This window comes from Garra rufa, chromosome 12, assembly GCF_049309525.1.
Source record: "Garra rufa chromosome 12, GarRuf1.0, whole genome shotgun sequence".
Classification (NCBI taxonomy): domain Eukaryota; kingdom Metazoa; phylum Chordata; class Actinopteri; order Cypriniformes; family Cyprinidae; genus Garra; species Garra rufa.
In genome coordinates, this window is record NC_133372.1 from 16,498,746 (window position 1) to 16,519,577 (window position 20,832).

General features: G+C 40.2%; 2 protein-coding genes across 2 annotated transcripts in view; one reads left to right on the forward strand and one right to left on the reverse strand.

Moving 5' to 3' along the window:
• The window catches only part of gga1 (golgi-associated, gamma adaptin ear containing, ARF binding protein 1), a 28,991-nt gene extending 27,811 nt beyond the window's left edge, over nt 1–1,180 (reverse strand). Inside the window, exon 1 of the mRNA XM_073851374.1 lies at nt 1,128–1,180. Coding sequence (XP_073707475.1) covers nt 1,128–1,170 — 43 coding nt within the window. The 5' untranslated portion in view covers nt 1,171–1,180. The remainder of the gene's footprint in view (nt 1–1,127) is intronic.
• Nucleotides 1,181–7,176: 5,996 nt separating this feature from the next.
• rae1 (ribonucleic acid export 1) lies at nt 7,177–15,422 on the forward strand. The gene is made up of 11 exons (XM_073852412.1): nt 7,177–7,272; nt 7,598–7,703; nt 7,779–7,883; nt 8,091–8,183; nt 11,029–11,115; nt 11,233–11,319; nt 11,553–11,624; nt 12,192–12,299; nt 14,247–14,353; nt 14,970–15,045; nt 15,195–15,422. The coding sequence occupies exons 2-11, from the start codon at nt 7,614–7,616 to the stop codon at nt 15,399–15,401; spliced, it is 1,032 nt and encodes a 343-aa protein (XP_073708513.1). The 5' UTR covers nt 7,177–7,272; nt 7,598–7,613; the 3' UTR covers nt 15,402–15,422.
• The last annotated feature ends 5,410 nt before the right edge of the window (nt 15,423–20,832 follow it).

Here is a 20,832-nt window from a genome sequence, read left to right on the forward strand (position 1 = left end):
TATCTACAGTTTTGCATAAAGATTACAAAAGCTGTAAAGAATAAAAAAGCTATAAAGATAAAGATATAAAAGAACAGTAAGAAATCCTTTCAAAATATTTTTAAACAACAATAACCATGAACGGTTATTAAAATCAGACATCTGAATCTGATACATATCAACAAGAAATAGTTTGAAAACACTTATATCATGTACAAATGTACATTAGTCTTGTTCTTTTTAGAGGTTCATTGCAGCATATTATTATCTTCCTATCCAAAAATCAAATGACTTTCAAAGTCAAATTTCCCTCTCCAGTAAACCAAAACCAGACTAGCTACATTGGTTGAGACTGCATTGTGAAAAGTGGCCATTGTATACTGAAATGGAGGCAGATCTGAATGTGATTAAAGAACAGGAGATCAATAAAAAATGCATATAAAATTAAATACATGGACAAATTAATCACAATAATCCAATGACACAATTCAAAAACATATAGAAAACAAATTTCATTTTATACTGACATTAAAAATATTTCATAAATATTATTAAGAGACACAAATATTACTGGAGAAACGGGTCGCCAAACCAAGTGATGACTGTGACTTTAGCATTACAAGTAGACGACATAAAACTGACAAAAGTGTAGATCGGATATGGCCCCTTTAAGGAAACAGGCGAATGAATCATCTTTTCTTGACTGACATGTTGGATGACAGTACGGAACTATGGTGTAAATGGGGACTTTACATTATAGAAGCGTAACAAATATTTTGTTATTGAATGACTACATTCAATATTTTATTTATCATGTGATTCTGCTTACAGAGACTCCTCCCTTTTGACTCATGGACAGATAGCTTGCAATTTTACAACTCTTCTCACCTGTCCAGTACAGAACACACACTCCCACAACAGTAAAGATACACACACAAAATACACTAAAAACAAAAGTGTGTCAGAAACTCAACTATATCGGCGTTAGCATGCTAATAACTCAACTGCCAACAACACCATGACACTCCGCATCTGCGTTCAGCAAAGCGCTTGTGCTAAGGTGTCATCTTAGGCGTATGCAATTCCTTGTTATTCGCATTGTCACATTAAAATGTAATTAATTTGTAGTTTAAATGTGTTTGACTTACTGATGCGAGACTCTAAGCTCTGCTCGTCTGGCGGAGCCGCCATCTTCACCCGAGATCACAAGACTAAAATCTCGCGATAAAACACGTGACGTCTCTAACTACAGAAGTACTTCTGCATTTTTATATTCATATAATGAAACCATATACATATATAATATTTATTTGAATATGACCTTGAAATATTTCATATGGTGCATCTAACTAACCTTAAAGAAGTAGAGTAGTGACACTAGTATGTTTCATGATGCCTGAAAGTTGTATGTAGCCTATTTGTATGTGGAAACCTTTTTATAATAATAAGAAGGAAGAAAGAAAGAAAGAAAGAAAGAAAGAAAGAAAGAAAGAAAGAAAGAAAGAAAGAAAGAAAGAAAGAAAAACTAGGGGTTTTCCTCCTTTACCTCTAGGGGTTCCTCTATTAAATTACATACATTTAATGTGTTCATTAATTTCAGCAAAACAATGATGCAGTTCCTTTTGAAATGTGTCTTAGTGTAGAAAGCAATATATTCTTATGTAATAAGAATTTTGCAAGAATAATAAATGTGTTAATTGCTAAATCATGTACGAAACATCAATTTGTTATGAAATGAAAACAAATACAATCCTCCCAAAAAGCACAAGCAAATACAGTCATTAAACAAATGTTTGGTGTTTCAAACAATTTGAATTTGTCTTACCACTAGGAGTCCTCATAAGGGGACGTTCTAAAACGCTTAACGTGAAAAATGCTTAACGTGGCTTAACTAGGGTGACCATATTCTGAGAATCCAAAAAGAGGACCCAAAAATTTTTTTTTTAATTTTTTTGCAATTCGTCTGTGAAACTACATTTGCGTTTCGGCATTTTAGTGAAACACAGCTCTTGCAGCGCAGCTCCTCGTTTGGTTTGTTTTGACAATTGGGTCTTTCACGTCATCAGACAGGTATCCAGGGCTGGACTGGGGTTAAAATTCGGCCCTGGACAAATTCAGCCCATCCGGCCCACAAGTTCCACATGAAAGTTTTCTTGGGTTCCCTGGTGAAAAAAACCCCCAGCTAAAACCAGCCTGTGCTGGTTGGCTGGTTTTAGCTGGTCAGCAGGCTGGTTTTAGAAGGATTTTTCCAGCTTGGCCAGGCTGGTCTTAGCTGGTCAGGCTGGGAAACCACCAACTAAAAGACCAGTTAAAACCAGCTACTTCCAGCCTAAACTGGCCAACCAACCTAGGCTGGTTTTAGCTGTTTATTTCAGCAGGGTTATAGGGTCTTTTATTGGAGTACATGAATGAATGAATAAAACAGGACATAAACAAATAATGATAAATACTGCTGAATTCAAATGCAACAAACTTAATTGCATTTTTGTCACAGAGAAATGCATGCAGTAAAGCATTGATTTTGAGCTATGCAGGAAATTTGTTGCTAATAAATTATGTAATAAAAAAATAAAAAAAACATTCAGTAATAAAAATCATCACCCTCATGTCATTCCAAAACTGTATGGCTTATTTCTTCTGTGGAACACAAAAGATATTTTGTAGAATGTAACCAAACATATTTGGTTACCCTTGATTTCTACTCTATAGACAAAAAAGTTTTGAATTTCTCAAAGTATCTTCCTTTATGTTACACAGAAGAAAAAAGTTCATACAGGATTGAAATTACATGATGTTGAGTAAATGATGACAACATTTTTATTTATTTTTTGGGTGAACTGTCCCTTTAAGAACTTTATTATGTGTAGTAAACACCTAATTTATTTAAGACTCATATTTAATTCTTTAATCAGGCTCTTATTGAATTAACATTTTACTTCAATTAAAACAAATTACAACTAAACATTTAAAAGAAAGAAATTATTGCTTAGAGTAAGACGGTGGTCACAAGAAAACATTAGTTATATGGTTTTTAAAATAAATAGTAATAATAAACTATGAAATTTGTAATAATTTTGTTTTGACAGTAATTATTTATTGGCGTTTTCCACTTTACTTGATCATGCAGTATCCAATGTCGTGGCTGTTTTCAGCCAGCCCAGCAGAACTTACAGAACCTTTAATGTTCTCATATCACATGACTGTATAACACAATTCTGTGTTATCTGAATGGATCAAGCAACTTGCGCTGTTTATCGCTGTACATCGTGGCAGAAGCGCAGCGTGCCTTCGTCAGCACTGTGCGGGTGATTGATCCCACCGCTTCACACTTTTCGGCTATTTGCGGTTTTGAATGCGCTATAATTTAAAATAGCGCCTAATATGGGGGAGGTCTCCCTCGCTTCGGTGATCGGCCCACTGGGAATGTCCCGGTGCTCCCAATAGCCAGTACATCCCTGCAGTTACTTCAGAATAATGCCTATGTCAGTGAAATGAGGTGTAAAAAAAAACGGACATTTTATGATATTTTACAAAATCCCCCCGGACATAATTTTATAGCCCAAAAGGAGTCCGGGTAAAAGAGGACGTATGGTCACCCTAGGCTTAACGTACGTAAAAAACGACCAGGAAACCCCAAATTTCTGTCAAACCTTACTTGGAACAAACACTTACTACTATCAAAAGAACGAGCCCTTATTCCACAGAGAAAGTTAATAATATCAGGTTAAGCGTTAACGTGCTTAACGTGGTTTTACTTACCTCAACAGAGACCAGGGAAGACCAAACTTCTGTTAAATTTTACTTATAATAAATAACGAGCTCTTAAGTGATCGCCCCCCATAGAAGTCCATTATAAAAAACTTGTTAAGCTTTTTCCTTAATGGAGTTCTATAGGGAGAACACGCTTAACGTGATATTATTCACATTATGTGCTGAATGAGATCTCATTCTTTTGACAGCAGCAAGTATTTATTATAAGTAATATTTGACAGAAGTTTGTTTGTCCCCAGTCTTTGTTAAGATACGTTAAACCACGTTAAGCTGTTTCCTTATGGATTTCTGTGGGGGACGCTTAACCGTGATGTTATTCCTTTTATATGCTGAATAAGAGCTCATTCTTTTGACAGCAGAAAGTGTTTATTATAAGTAAAATTTTACAGAAGGTTGGTTTTCCCCGGTCGTTGTTACGATACGTTAAGCCACATTAAGCGTTTTTCACGTTAAGCGTTTTAGAACGTCCCCTCATAAGAGTTCCTAGCTAGAGTATTTAAAAGAAAACCTATTTACAAAACTCCTAAGAGCAAGTTTTACTAAGAAACTCTTAATATAAGAGTATGGATGCTATAGACGAAGCGTGTATGGCCTGGTATTCCCTACATTATGGGAACCAAATGTCCTCATAATACCAGTAAATGTTGACCTCATGATGACATTGGTTCCCATGAGGAAAAACGTTTATAAATCATATAGAGTGATGTTTTTATAAAATCTAAAATAGCAGAAAGTTTTGTTTGAGATCCAATCAGCTCCAAAACACCTGCTTAGAAAATTATAGTTTAGGTGTGATTTGTTAGGGTTGGAGCTAAACTTTGCAGGACATTGTTCCTTCAAGAACTGAGTTTTACACACCTGATCTAGATTTAAACTGACAGAGTATGTCCCGAACAATGCTAAGAAGAGAGTTTGGTTTCACAGGTCATGAGCTGGTTTAAGCTGGTCCTTAGTTTAAACCAGCTCATGACCAGCACATGACCAGTTTAGACCAGTTTAAACCAGCTCATGACCAGCTAAGGACCAGCTTAAATCAGCAGCCATGCTTCAAAACATAACTAACTAGCCAGCATATGCTGTTTTTTTCAACATCCCTGCAAACAAACTTTTTGCAGACACAGTGGGTTAGGGCCAGACCACATCAAACCTAAACAGGCCCAGTGCAGACTTGCCCAGGTGGGTCCCGCAGCATTGGGCTCACTGCAGACTCTCTGACTCTCTCAGCAGCCCACACTAGCAGACTGCTCACAATAATCCCATGATGGTCCACTGTGGGCCAGCCCGTTCGGGCCCAGAGAAACTTTTCATCCTTTGGGCTCATGCAGATTTTGTAAAGGAGAATAACATTGCAACATTGACTGGCTATTCTTTTGCCACTCAATTGAACTGGAATGGGTCAAACCAAAAGAGACCTTTTCAGAACCTGTTATTTCATATAGGCTAGGGATCCTTAAATCTGGCTCGCGAGAGCCACTTTCCTTCAGAGTTTAGCTCTAACCCTAATCAAACAAACGACAGCATGCTAATCAATGTCTTCATGATCAGTAGAAAATCACAAGTGGGTGAGTTTGATCAAAGTTGGAGCTAAACTCTGCAGGAAGGTGGATCTCACAAGCCAGATTTAGGGGATCCTTATATGCCTATTTGCTTTTCAGAGGCTGATTGAAAATGCTCCTTTTAGCGTCCTCCTGATTGTGAAGTTAGAAGTGAGTTTTATTTCCTGTTTATTTAGACGCTGTATCAAATAAACACCTTGGGTTTTTACTCATTTAGCTTTCGGAAATAAGGAATATATTTGTTTTTTTTCTCCTAGACAGAAATTAGTTTATTTTAACATCAAATAGTGACTTTTGTTTCAGTCTCCTGCTTCTCATATTTGTCTCACATTTGTCACTCTTGTCTCATGTTGACAAAACACTCTCACAATGATCTACTTTGAAGTCTACTTTGAAGAAATTCTCTGATTTTTTCCTTAGAAACACTGGATGTGTCCTTTAAAACTTTTTCAGCAACATCACACAGCATGCTCAGATCTTTTCTCTTAAACTATTGACTCTGGTTGTCTCACATTGTCTCTTTCAAAGCTTTCAAATGTGCTCTCATCAACACACTTTGCTCAAATTTTTTTCCTAACCTCAATATTCTGGTGGTCTCATATTTGCCTCATTTAAAGATTTAAAACAGATCTCAAAACTACTTTTTTATCTCAGGAGACGTGTGAGAAGAAGGAATAGCATCTATTTTTAGCTTGCTAGCTTTCTTTTTCTTTTTTTATTCTATTTTCTTTTTGTTTATTATATAATTTATTTATTATATAATTTTAAAAACTGATACGTGTACTGTGTTAGGCTAAATGAGATTTGTCATAGCACTCAGATGTTATTGCTCTTTTGATGATTTTGATTGCTTCCACTGTTCTCTTTTGTAAGTCGCTTTAGATAAAAGCGTCTGCTAAATGTCTAAATGTAAATGTAGTATCCTAAGCTTACAGTGACCTCTGTCAGAGCCGTATGGCTTGTGGGCAGCACATTGGCATGAAGGCACGCACCTCAGACAGCATAAGTTTGAGTCCAAGCTAAAGGTACTTTCCTGCTCCTGTTCCCTCCTCATCTGTCACATTGTTCCCTGCCTCTCCTCCTACTGTCCTGACCATTAAAGGTGAAAAACTCCAATGTAACAAAAGAAAGAAAGAACAACCCTTTGTGTCAACTGAATAAGATGTGCCAGAATTTCTATTTGGTATTTTTTTGTTGTGGACACTTTGTATATAAACATGAAACTTGCATATAAACATATGACTGCAGATTGGATACTTGTTGAATAGTACATCTTTGGGAGCTAATCCTCCTGTGGAATTTATTCTACAATTAACTAAGTAGAAAAATTAATTCAAGCTATTAAATGGGATGTTATGCACCAAATTATACCAAGTTTATGGGAAAATAATTATGTTTATCAGTCAATATATAGTATCAAAATGTTATAGTGGGGGTGCTACATAAAATTTATTTTAAAAGAACATGTCCCTAAAGGGTAAATTAGTACAAAGTAGCCAGTCGAGCAATATGCACCACCTGGCTTTACCAGTCTTTAAAGGGCATTCAAAAATGTGCTTTTGCAATCATTGCAGAGAAATAAAGTTCATGGCTTTAAGATTGATAGAACATTTCAGTTTGGTGCAACTCAGACAGTCTCACAGTGAAAGCAACACCACAGCATTTTTGTATTTTTGTGTTGCACCCTGAAGATTTTCGTAGTAAATATACTACTGAATATCTCAATATGCCTATTTGTTTTTTCATGTTCTTTGTTCTCGACAGAAATGTTGTAATGTTATATATATATAAATAAAATAAAAATTCGTATGTAAAAACCTATGGTAAAAACCAATCGATGACGTCATCAAAGCACGTCCTCAATAACTGAGCGACGGAAGTGCCTATTGCAGTGCGTGTGTGTGTGTATCGTTTCAGCAGCGGGAACCGGGTTTATGGGAATAACCAAATATTTCCACAGAATTTAGTGAGTTTAGTTGATTAAGATATTTTGATAGATCATTGTATTTTATTTGGAGGGCGCCCGGGCCTATAATTGATTTGTATTTGCTGAAGACTACTAAAACCCGATTTTACGGTTTGTGGTTGTATGCATGTAAACGTGAAGTACATTTAAATATTTCACTTCATAATCTGACTACCAGATTAATTTAAGAGGCTTTAAGTATAGCAGTGGTTGATTAATATTAACATTAAAACCAGCTGAATCAGTGTAGGTATTGTAGTCGTCACGTGTTAATGTTATTTTGTATGTGACGTTGATGCGGTCTGACCCATTCTTCTTTGATCAGCTTGTAACAGATTGAAATGAGTTTATTCGGGACGAACACGGGCTTTGGGTCCGGGGGAACAGGTGTATTTGGCACCACCACTACAGACAGTCATAATCCAATGAAGGTATATACAGAATATAATATACCTACAAATAAGCTTTTGTGTATGTTAATTTATTTGGGGTGTCGTTGATAACAGGATGTTGAAGTAACATCGCCACCCGATGACAGCATAAGCTGCTTGGCATTCAGTCCTCCTACGATGCCTGGAAACTTTCTCATCGGAGGCTCGTGGGCCAATGACGTAAGCCGTTGGCATCGCCATTTCTCTTGTCTTAAATATAAATTTTCATATGGTTTCTGTGTCACTATTTCTATATTTGTACATCTTCTAAATTTCACTTAGATATATGTAATTGCATCTCATTTATACTTAATGAAATATCTCTTGTTAAAAGAACCTTTCTGTCAGTTTGTAATCGATACATTTTTATGTATTGTATATACCTAGGTGCGGTGTTGGGAGGTTCAAGATAATGGTCAGACTGTCCCTAAAGCCCAGCAGATGCACACAGGCCCAGTGCTGGATGTGTGCTGGAGTGATGTAAGCTTATTCATGCATTATACATTTTAGTAACCTATTTTATAAACTTCAGCCAACCAACAGTCTGTTTTAATGAAAATATATGTATTTGCTTACAGTGGCGCCTCCAAGGGGGGGCCAGGGGGGGCCGCGGCCACCCCTAAAATGACACTGGCCACCCCATTGGCCCCCCCAACCAGCAAGAGTGGAGTTTTTTAGAATAATAATTTTATTTTATAAATTAACACGGACATTGACAAAACACAATATTAGAAATAAATATAATAAACTTCTATGATGTGTAATGTAGAGTACGCTCTCAACCCCTCCACCTCTTGAGTTGCGGCGAATTCAAGCACTCTCACAAGCGCAGCCGCACCGCGAAGCATGCATAAATAGTTCAGTTTTGTATGCAATGACAAAGAGATTATATTATATTTCGTTTCGTTATTATTTTAAGTTAATTTAGAAAAGCGTTTGGAGCATTTTTTGTTTTGTTTTGTTCGTTAAATGTTAGTTTTTGATTTTCAAAACGACCAGCGAGTCGATCATAGCCTATGTTTGATTTAGCCTTCTCAAATAATCACGACTTGCCTAAAATAAAATCTCTGGATATCAAACTGTTCAATCATATTATACATGTTAGTATAAACATTTAACCTATATAAATGTACGCTGATAGACCCAATCGTTTGTGCATGCGGAAAGTGAAAGCTAATTTTGGGCTTTAAACTTTTTGACTTTATAAAAAAAGAAAACATAGAAGACCACGTTCAGTGGGAGGGGAGGGGTTCGCGATGGGCTCCTCCTCGCCAAGGGCCTCTGTTACTCTGTTCCACTATTACCCCCTGTCCGAGTCCGACGCCCCTGCATAGAAGATGCGCTTCTGTCCACGGCCATAGCCAGTATGAGGTCACCGAGGTCCGGAATTCGGTCATTTTTTTTATATTCAAAAATAAAATATCAAGCTCTCTGAATGATTATTTAGCCGTTTAATTAACCGATTATTTAGCCACCTCATACCACATGAGTGTTTGCAATTCATCTTGCTGCGAGAAGTCAGCGCAGTGAACGGGGCTTGAGAGCGCGGGTGCAGCCTCTGTTTGTTGCCAGATCCACCTATTATACGTGTTTTTTGACTGTTTTTCCAATTTAGTGTGACACTTTGGGACGTTGATAAAGTGGAAAGTTGACGTTAGTGTTAGTGATATTTTAATCATATTTACAAAACACAAGCTTTGAACTTATTTCGGATATATATATATATTTTTTTTTTTTGTAATTGCTAGTTTTTCGTAGCAATATCTGGCAACATTGTACATTCATAAAAAAAAAGCTTATAGACTATCTGTAACTTAATTGCTGACAGGAAGATACCACAATCGGTAAGACAAACGCAGTGATCATCGTTATTATCTGAAAGAAATGTATAACACTATCAAAAACAATAGCATAATACAAATCTGTTTGTTACAGAATGAAATAGGCTACTGGCCAGCAGGAAAACGTCTCCTGCTCTTTAGTTTATTTTCAAACCCTGGTTACGGCCTTGATTCTGTCATCTTGGTCTTGAACAGAAGCGTTTTACAATAATTAACCGAAACCGAAAGCAAAATCTTTTATTAGGCTATGAAATCCTTAAAAATGCAATTCTCTCTAAAGACGCGTCCAATGAGGAAATGGCGTGTCAGGATCGTCAGCTTATTTTTTTTATTTTTTTAAATATTACCTTACTATTTACCCCGACATATTCATTGTAATTAATTACCTCTGCCTGTGCTTCGTGGCAAGCTTTAGGCTATTGCATGCGCTTGATCGCGCAACTCTTCAAACTGCCCTGAAGGCAAGCTCGATGCTGCCTGTCGGGCTCGGGCTGCACTTGTATTAAGCTTGTCTATTTTGATGAATATGCCGATTAAATATCTATGATTTCTTGTTTATTATTAATCTTATTTTAAATTAATTTGCACTCCAAATAAAGACGAGGTTATTTGCAGTTAAATTGCAGAGCGACTTTTCTATTTTGCTCTGTACAGAGCATAGTAATACTTAAGTTTTGAAGCCTATAACTTTATATGCTACCAGAAATAATGCCAAAAATTATTGTCTTCAATCAGATTTAGGCATTTAATTTTTTGTATTGTATTGTGCCACCCTAACATTTTTACTGGCCCCTTTCGGCCACCCTATGAAAAAAATCCTGGAGGCACCACTGTTTGCTTAAGAATCACAATCACTGGACACAATTTTGCATATTCTCAAAGGCCACGTACACACTGCAGCAAAATTCGGTTGTCAGTTCACTAATAATGCTAAATGTGGATGGAGACAAGTCACAAACCTGGTTTATTGGAAAGGTCAGATTCATATGTGTGATGGATAAAAATCATTTTATTAGTGGCGTTGTCTTTTCTGCTGTGTTTTAGCAAAAGTATCAATCTATTTTGCTACTCTGTGTTTCTGCTACTGTTGTTAAAATAACTGCATCATCTGTTGCTCTTTTAGTGCTTTTCCAGGGGAGAGAATGTACACGCATGAAGGGCTTGAAGCATGTTTGGCTCTAGATAAAAATATTAGCAGATATAGCACTGAAAGGTCATGACCATAACAGCCCTGAGCATTTGGTGTGATACAATTCAAAATCAGATTGTGGAGACACTTTAATTTTCAAAGATCAAAAATTGTGATATTGCACACTCCTAGTTACAAGTAGGTATTCTGGTCAGAATATTTGTACTACACAAACAATAGTAGAACCGAATATACCAGAGTCCTATGTTCTGTATTCATTTTGAATTACTACACCCTGACATCTGGTGTCTTTTTTTTTTTTTTTTTTACCTGATTTTGCTTATTTTGTTAACAGGATGGCAGTAAAGTCTTTACAGCCTCCTGTGACAAAACTGCCAAGATGTGGGATCTGAACAGCAATCAGACCATTCAGATAGCACAAGTAAGCAGTTAATTTGCTTTTCTAATATGTTCTTATGCTTATACTTTTAGTATATGTATTTCAGTTGTTTTGGTTTACAGTATGATTAATGTCCTACAATTTTTTTCCTTTGACAAGCATGAAGGCCCAATCAGGACAATTCACTGGATTAAAGCACCAAACTACAGCTGTGTTATGACTGGCAGTTGGGACAAAACACTAAAGGTACTAGAACCCATCTTCACCACCTTTAGGGCTGCACAATTGAACTGAAATCTAAATCCTAAAATGGCCTAGTGCTTATTAATGTTTATTAGTGTTGAACATTTATTGTGTCACAGTTTAGTGTGCAATATTAGATAAAATAATTACAATATTTATTTAACCAAATATTGCAAATATTGGTCTAGAATAAATTAACAACTGTTTCATTGTCTCTCATTGTTTTTTGTTGACAGTTTTGGGATACACGTTCCCCAAACCCCATGATGTCCCTGCAGATGCCAGAGAGGTGTTACTGTGCTGATGTGGTAAAGGATTTGATTTGAATTTAATTAAATTTTTTTGTAGTATCAGTTTGGACAGCTCTTGTAATCTTACAGTGTAATTGACTGCTGGTGGTGTGTGTGTGTGTGTGTGTGTGTGTGTGTGTGTGTATTAGCAGTGAACAACTGACCTCTAACGTTGTCTTAATGTGGCGTTGTCTTTTCTGCTGTGTTTTAGCAAAAGTATCAATCTATTTTGCTACTCTGTGTTTCTGCTACTGTTGTTAAAATAACTGCATCATCTGTTGCTCTTTTAGTGCTTTTCCAGGGGAGAGAATGTACATGCATGAAGGGCTTGAAGCATGTTTGGCTCTAGATAAAAATATTAACAGATATAGCACTTTTTTGTAGTATCAGTTTGGACAGCTCTTGTAATCTTACAGTGTAATTGACTGCTGGTGGTGTGTGTGTGTGTGTGTGTGTGTGTGTGTGTGTGTGTGTGTATTAGCAGTGAACAACTGATCTCTAACGTCTTAATGTGGTGCATAAAATAGTTTTTACCTAAATCATATACTGAAAGCATTTGATGGATATCTTGATGTTCTTTTATAGGTATATCCTATGGCTGTTGTAGCCACTGCAGAACGTGGTCTTATTGTTTACCAGTTGGAAAATCAGCCTTCAGAGTTTCGACGTATAGAGTCACCTCTGAAGCATCAGGTCAGTCTTGGTTGAATTTCAAAATACTCAGCATTACTTAGCATTTTACATAAAATATTGGATTACAGCATTTTATTACTGTAGCATACAAATTAGGATAATAATGCCACTTTTTATATACTTTTATTTATTTGACTATTGTCACAATGTATGTGGTAACACTTTACAGTAAGGTTACATTTGTTAAAGTAAACTAACAATGAAAAATACTAAAGCATTTATTAATTGTAGTTAATCTCAACATTTACTAATACACTTTTTTTTTTTTTTTTTTTTTTTTGAAAGTAACGAAGACTAATAAATACTGTAACAAATGCTTTGCTAATTGTTAAGTAAGGAATAATTGATGATGGGCCGTTGAATTATTAGAAAATAATGCATCCCGGGGTGGTGATGCAGCCACAAAGCGAAGGTTGGTTGTGTATTATTTTTAGGGATGCACGATATGTATCGGTCGATAACTTGCGCGTTTTGTCAGTAAAGCCGGTTCTGTAATCAGCGGTAAATGCCATCAGGTGCGTGATTTCACGTTGAGCCGTATATACTACACACAGCCGTTGTTCACTGATGAGCTGCGCACATTCACACTGATAATGAACATTGCTATGCGCAGCTCGTCGGTAAACAACGGCTGTGTGTAGTATATACAGCTCAACGTGAAATCACGCACCTGATGGCATTTACCGCTGATTACAGAACCGGCTTTACTGACAAAACGCGCAAGCTTTATCGACCGATTGGTATCGGTGCATCCCTAATTATTTTCAATGGGCTGGAGTCATTTCTTATACTTGTTTTATGGTTACCACACCTCAAATATTGTTCAGGCGTTATATTTTAAAGACATTCGCCGCTATGTGTCATTTGAAATCTCATATAGATTTATTTTTATTTATTTTTTTGTTGCTAAACTATTTGACCAATTAAAAAAAGCAGCACTGACAACACATTGCGAGTGTGTGTGTGTGTGTGTGTGTGTGTGTGTGTGTGTGTGTGTTTGTAAAAGAGGTAGGAGACGGAGAGTATGCACTTTGAATACATTATAAACCAGAATTTTGTGGAAAAAACATGGAAATAATTTGTTTTTATCTTGTTTACTATATTTATTTGCTTAAGTTATTAAGTGATCTAGACATAGAATGTTTGTTTCTTTCTTCTTTTTTCCTTTTTGTTTTGGAGTTTACTCATGACCAGTGTGGGAATGTTTCATTTTACCAGTGACTATAGTGTATATTTCAGATAGAACTACTCGCTATGTAAAATTGCACAAATGCACAAAATGCTATCCTGAAAGCTATATTTTATAGTCTGTGTCATTTAATAATCCAGTTCTTTTTGTAGTCAAACTATTGTAATTTTTTTTTAGATGGAGGATCTTATTCTGCCATTGATTTTGGCAAGCCAGAAAATTTTAAAATTAGTATTTTTGGTTTGGACTATTATACATTACTAAAACAAATTACAATTAGTTCAATATTTCGCATTCTAAATAGATTATTAGGCAACACAAACTCATGAAAAAAATGCGACTCTTAAGTGTATGAATTGGCAGGAATTTTAAGTGATTCTCATTGAAAATGAGTGAATCTTTGCTCACCTCCACTGAACTTTTAGGCCTGGTTTCACAGACTTGGACAAAGTTAGGATAAGGCCATAGTTCATTAAGGACATATAAGTACATTTGATAAATGTGCCTTAGAAAAAAAACACATTACTGGTGTCCATCTTGAGACAGAACAATGGCACTGATATATTTTAAGATCTGTCGGTGCAAGTTTCTTTCAGTTGAAACAGCTCATATTTACATAGTCTGGGACTAGGCTTGTCTTTTCTTTGAAACTGGGGGGTTAGTTTGTTAACATTTTTGTAGTTGTTCTGTGTAAGTTCTCAACTTTTGTGTTGATTCTGAGTCCATTTTCACCATTACTTGTGTGTTTTGTTTAACAGCACCGCTGTGTGGCTATCTTTAAGGACAAGCAGAGTAAACCTACTGGATTTGCACTGGGCAGCATCGAGGGACGAGTTGCCATTCATTACATAAACCCACCTAACCCGTGAGTCTGTATCTGATTTTCTTTCCAATCCACAAAAAATTCATTGCTGGTTTGTAAATTTAACAGCTAATACAGTACATAAACAAAAAACAACAACAACAACATAAATTGTTGTATTCCCCAATTGTAAGTCTCTTTGGATAAAAGCGTCTGCTAAATGAATAAATGTAAATGTAAATTAAGGATCCTTTTTCACACCAATTAGTTTAGGTCCGTACAATGAGACATAAACTAGTTTAAATAAAAGATGTTAACTAATAAACCAAGTTATTGTGTTAGATAACAACTAAGAATAGCACGTTTAAAACGATCACATTCTGTAAAAAGAGTCTCTGAAAAACATAAAATTAAATTTCAACATCTACGTTTCTGGTGCAGTTCCATGTAAAGTATGCTGGGAACTACAGATCTACTGCCTAGTTATTTCAACAAATTATTAATGTAATAATTAACTTAAATGTTATAAATTTAAGTGCATTATGAAATGAAGTTGTGACAGAAATGTTAAATTACTTCCGCTCATTTTAACTACTTGAAAAAGCAGCATTTTTTTTTAGGGTGATTTTGATTATGTATGCTATCTTACTGTCTTACTGATACTTCTATTTTAATCCAGAGCCAAGGACAATTTTACCTTTAAGTGCCACAGGTCCAATGGAACCAATACTGCCACACCCCAAGATATTTATGCTGTGAGTGTTCTAGGTTTTGTGTATCTTTGAAGTGCAATAGGTTACTTAAGCATTTAGCCTAGTCTGAAGTTATGAAAGAAAATATTCAGTAAATGAAAGTTGTATAATAAACAGAGACTGTGGTCTTGCTGTTTGTTTCTCTGTTGTAGGTGAATGCTATCTCCTTTCACCCCGTCCATGGCACTCTGGCGACAGTAGGCTCTGATGGGCGCTTCAGTTTCTGGGATAAAGATGCCCGCACTAAGCTGAAGACCTCTGAACAACTAGATCAACCAATAACGGCTTGTTGCTTCAATAACAATGGGAACATATTTGCCTATGCTTCCAGCTATGACTGGTCTAAGGTACAATCTTAATACATATGTAACATTTGAATGTCATTTGTTAAAGGATTATTTTACTTCTAGAACAAAAATTTACAGATTAATTTACTCACCCCCTTGTCATCCAAGATGTTCATGTCTTTCTTTCTTCAGTCATAAAGAAATTTTTTTTTTTTTTTAATGGAAAACATTTTAGGAATTTTCTCCATATAGTGGATTTATATGGTGCCCGTGAGTATGAACTTCCAAAATGCAGATTAAATTCAGCTTCAAAGGGCTCTAAACATCCCAGCTCATGTGCGCATGTGCATGCGTATTTTGTGAATGCTGGGTTGGTACTTCTGCAGCGATGTAGGATGATTTTGAAGTTGGAGGAGAAAATGAGATGGGAGTTTTTCAACATACCCTAACTGGATTGAACCGGAGTGCACAGAGTATGCATGTGCATCGGAGAGCTAGACAAGATACATTATCTGTAAATTTTTGTTCTGGAAGTGAACTAATCCTTTTTAGTTAGGGTATTTGATAGATTAGGCTTTAGTTAAGCTCCTATGGTAAATTTCATAGGAATGTATTTTAAATATAAAGAGAATATTTATATTTGCAATATTAAACATGCATTAAAAACATTTATTTAGGCTTTATCCAGCTTAGGTTTGCTCTAGATTCTCTTGGTGTCAAATAGAGTTGAAGGTTTAACATTGAAACAAGTATTGCAATATCAAATTCAGCAGCAGAAAGCAGACATTAGTCCTTGAGGGGAAAGCACAATAATGCTAAAGTGACCAGAAAATATCATATGGATAATAATAGAAAAAGGAAAGGCTTTGCTTTTAGAAATGCATTCAGAACAGACTAGTATATGGGGTGCTTGATTGACTAGTCAACTAATTATGACAGAAGCCCTGTTTATTATGCTGGATTCAGATCCAGTTGACACACCAATCAGACACATTTTATAGGGAGAGCTTACATAATGCTGAGTTCAGACTGCACGATTTTCAAAGCAATCGCGTCACAGATGTTTTCACACTGCATGACTATCTGGGGTAGCATTCCGTCGCTGCTGTGTTCACACTGCACGATGGATCGGCGACAGGGGGTTTCACACTGCATGACTTCACAATAGGAAGAATCGCCGACAACTTTGTCCCGGTCCGCAAACTACGTCTCACAACCAAACACACGCGAGAAGTGACATGGAAACAACGCGAGGTCAGGCGTGCAAGTTCTCACGTGAGACTGGGATTATTGTAAAAAAATGATAGCCCGCAAGAAGCTTGTCATACAAATTGCATGTGCACTCATTTGCAGCGAAAAAAAAGAAGCCGAAACTATGCTTGTTGATATTGTGGTCTATACCTTCGTAACTCCTCCCAACTTCCCGCTGGCCTGGATGTTGCTGTCTCATTGGCTGTAGGTAATCGCCGATGTGATTTTCACACGGCATGATTTTGAATCGCCGACAGGTCCAGATATTTAGCATGCCAAATATCTCACGGGTGGCGATTCTCTCAGATCGCGTCTTTGGTAGTTCACACTGTATGATTGTCACTCACGTGAACAAGCACCGATTTGCCTGTGATTTCGGGCATTTGTCGGCCATTTCTCAAAACTTGTCGGTGAGTCAAAATCGGGGCTAAAATCGTGCAGTCTGAACTCGGCATAAGATGCATTCTTGTTCAAAAATAGCCAGACATATTGGAGCAAAATAAAACCGAATCCAGGGGTCTTGAACCATGTTCTCTTATGAGAGGTCTCTCGTACTGCGTAAGATATCTTACGCTAGGGGAAAATCCTTTTCCGCGAGATATTGAAGCCAAAAATTATCCTTAATTTTGTAATGTAAAACGCGTTGCAGCAGCATACAGACATAGGCGATACAGCTCGCGCGCCTATTGGCTGCTCTGCGGCAACTGCAGCAGCCTATCGAGCGAGGCCTGGCGTGACGCCAGATCCAATAAGGGCACTTCGCGCCCACTGCGTCACGTCCCGCCAAAATGGGCGTGGTCTAGGCCTATAAATACCGCTCGCAGGCAGCTATTATCTGATTTTTCATCCTTCAAGCGAAGCAAACGCATCGCTGGAGCTGGAGAAGAAGCTGCGCCGTCGATTGAAAGCATCTCAGCGGGACGAGTCACCGAAGCTGCTGGCCGCGCCGCCTTCCTTGCCTTCCTGCTGCGCTTTCTGGCGCCCATATCCTTTACACACTACAGTGTATGTCGCCGCTGCGATACACACTTTTCACAAAAGAGCAAAGCGTCTTTCTAAAGATGCGTTCACTTAGTGACGGGGACCGCCATGTCATCTGCGTTTCCTGCCTGGGTGAGGAGCACGCAGTGATCGCGCTCGCTGAGGGCGGCTGCCCTCACTGTGAGGCGTTGCCTATGGCGACTCTGAGGACTCGCCTGGCTTTCTTCGCAGAGACTGCTCCCTCGCCCGCCGCGGTGTCGCGCCGTAAAAAGCGCCGTGCCCAGCGGGCCCCCGGAACCTCCCCCCAGCCAACAAAGCTCGCTGGTTCGCTCGCCTGCTTCACCGATCTCGTCAGCCTCCGTCCCGGACGTGAAGTGGCCGCTGTCTGCCGCCGCTGCCATCGACGCCGCTGACAAGGGGGCCATGATGGAGGAGGAGGATTCCTGCTCTATCCTGGCGTCAGGCAGTGAGGATTGGGCGAGCTCTGTGGACCTCGCTCCCCCTGCCCACGCTCCGTCAGGCACGAGAGCTTCGATTGAGGCAGAACTGATGCGGATTCTCACGCAGGCCACGGCGAGCCTGGGCCTCGAGTGGTCTTCACCAGAGCAGCCCGCTCGCGACCGGCTGTTTCCTGCCTAAAGGGGAACGCGCTTCGCATGCGTCTAAACCGGTGCCTTTTCTTCCTGAGCTTCACGAAGAACTGGCTAAGTCCTGGAGCGCCCCCTACTCAGCGAGAGTGCGCCCATCCTCTTCCTTGGCGTTCTCTACTGTGGACGGCGCCGAGAACGGAGGATACCTCTCTCTGCCTCCGGTCGAAGAGGCAATAGCAGCCCACTTATGTCCGCCCACCGCTGGACGGCGTGCTAAGTCGGCGCTGCCCTCCAAAGCTTGCCGCCAAACGTCGAATCTGCTCCGCCGCGCTTTCGCCGCCGGGCAGGCCGCGTCAGCGCTGCACACTATGGCCACGCTGCAGATCTTCCAGGCCGACCTCCTCCGAAGGCTGGATGAGGAAGGGCCCGACGCGATCTGCGTGCCGGATTTAAGGAGCGCCACGGACCTCGCCCTCCGCGCTACTAAGTCCGCAGCACAGGCCATTGGACACAACATGGCCTCGCTCACGGTAACCGAGAGGCATTTGTGGCTGACGCTTTCAGAGATGGCCGAGTCTGAGCGCACCGCGTTCCTCGATGCTCCTCTCTCCCGCTGGCCTGTTCGGATCCTCTGTCAAAGACTTCGCAGAGAGATTCGCTGAGGTGCAGAAAGCGTCTCGGGCAATGAAGCACTTCCTCCCGAAGCGCTCCAGCTCTGCAGCCGGTCGTGTGAAACTGCCTGCGCAGAGCTCACGGCCCCAGCCACAGTCCGCTGCTGCCGCTTCGCAGCGCCACCGAGCTCAAGGCGCGAGACTGCGTTCCCGCTCTTCCGGCCGCCGTCCCGCCGGGCGCGGCCCGAGGCCTAGGATTGAGCTAAAGCCTGAGCCTCCGAAGCCGTCCTAGCAAAGCTAGGAAAACGACGGTGCGTGAGTCCCGCTGTCGCCGGACCCCCACCAAAGTTATTCACTCGTCCAGTTGCAGAGAATGTGACTGTTCCAGTGTCCTATGCAGCCAACAAACCGGCTCTGTCGCCCATTTGCCTGTACTCAAAAGCCATTCTCACGGCTATCCAGATAAATCCCCAAAAGAGTGTATTTTCTGGTGTCCCGGCCACAGCCGATTGTGTCTCATGTGTAGTAAGCATGCCCACTGCCCAGTGCCCATCACTACACACAAGTACAGCCTATCACACAGGTCCCGCGCACATAAAATCGACTCAGATCGATTGCGCTTCACACGTGGTAAATGTGCCCGCTTCACAGTGCCCACAGACACCACATTATGCACGTCCCACGGTTTCTGTAAAATCGAAAACAACGTGCATTCGCTCTATGCAGGCGAACGTTGTTTGGAGTGTGTTAAATGTGCCCGCTGCCCCACATCCACACACAGACATAACAGTTCCCGCTATCAGCGTGCCCCATGCCTCAAATGTCACGAGCACGTCTTTTGTGCCACAGCACACCGAAACCACTCCGTTACTGAACGAACGGAGCGCGCTTCGTATTCAACCTCTAGCTATTCATGCAGACGCATGGGAAAAGCTTCCCGGGGTTTCAAAATGGGTGCTGGACATTATAAAAAGAGGCTATTCACTAGTTTCACCGACGCCCGCGCCGCTATACAGCGCGCGTCGAGACCACAATACAAGCAGAAGTAGCACACCTACTTTGAGCCGAAGTGGCGAAACTATTGAGCAAAGGGGTCATAGAGCCCCTCTCTCAAGCTCAGAGCGAAGGAGGGCTATACAGCAGATACTTCCTGGTACCGAAAAAAGACGGGGGTCTCAGACCCATACTAGATCTAAGGCAACTGAACAGAGTGCTTGTGAAGCGACAGTTCAGGATGCTCACGACCAGAAAAATCCTCGCGCAAGTTCGCCAAGGAGACTGGTTCGTGTCAGTGGATCTGAAAGACGCGTATTTTCAAATACAGATAGCGTCATGTCACAGGCGGTTTTTGAGATTCGCCTTCGAGGGCCAGGCATATCAGTACACAGTCCTGCCGTTCGGTTTATCCCTGGCACCCCGTACATTTACGAAGTGCATGGATGCAGCACTCGTTCCCCTCAATTTGGGTCAGAAGACTTCCTTCCTGGGCACAGAATTGGACTCGCTGTCCATGATAGCACGACTATCACCACAGTGCACGGTAGACATTCAGCGCACAGCGGGCTCATTCCGCTGCGGCGCGTCCGTCCCGCTCAAGAGATTCCAGAAAATGCTGGGTCTCGTGGCCTCAGCGTCATCAGTTCTCCAGCTGGGTCTGCTCCGCATGTGCCCACTGCAGTTCTGGCTGAAAGCGCGTGTACCGCGCCAAGCGTGGGCGTGCGGTCGACTTCGTCTCACGGTCAATCAGAAGTGCGTCACAGCCCTGAAACCGTGGAAAGCAGTCGACTGGTACCAATCAGGTGTAAGCCTAGGGACTTCCTCGAGGATAAAAGTGGTGTCTACGGACGCATCCACCTCGGGATGGGGGGCTCTGCTCGAGTGCAGACCGTCTTTTGGCCAGTGGTCAGAACGGGAAAAGCTCCTGCACATCAACTGCCTCGAAATGCTGGCAGTAGAGAACGCGCTGACGCGCTTCTGTCCCCAAATAAAAGGGAGCCACGTACTAGTCCGCTAGACTGAATCCTCCCAGACCTCCCTCAGTCCCCGTGGGACCTTTCTATGGTGCTAGAG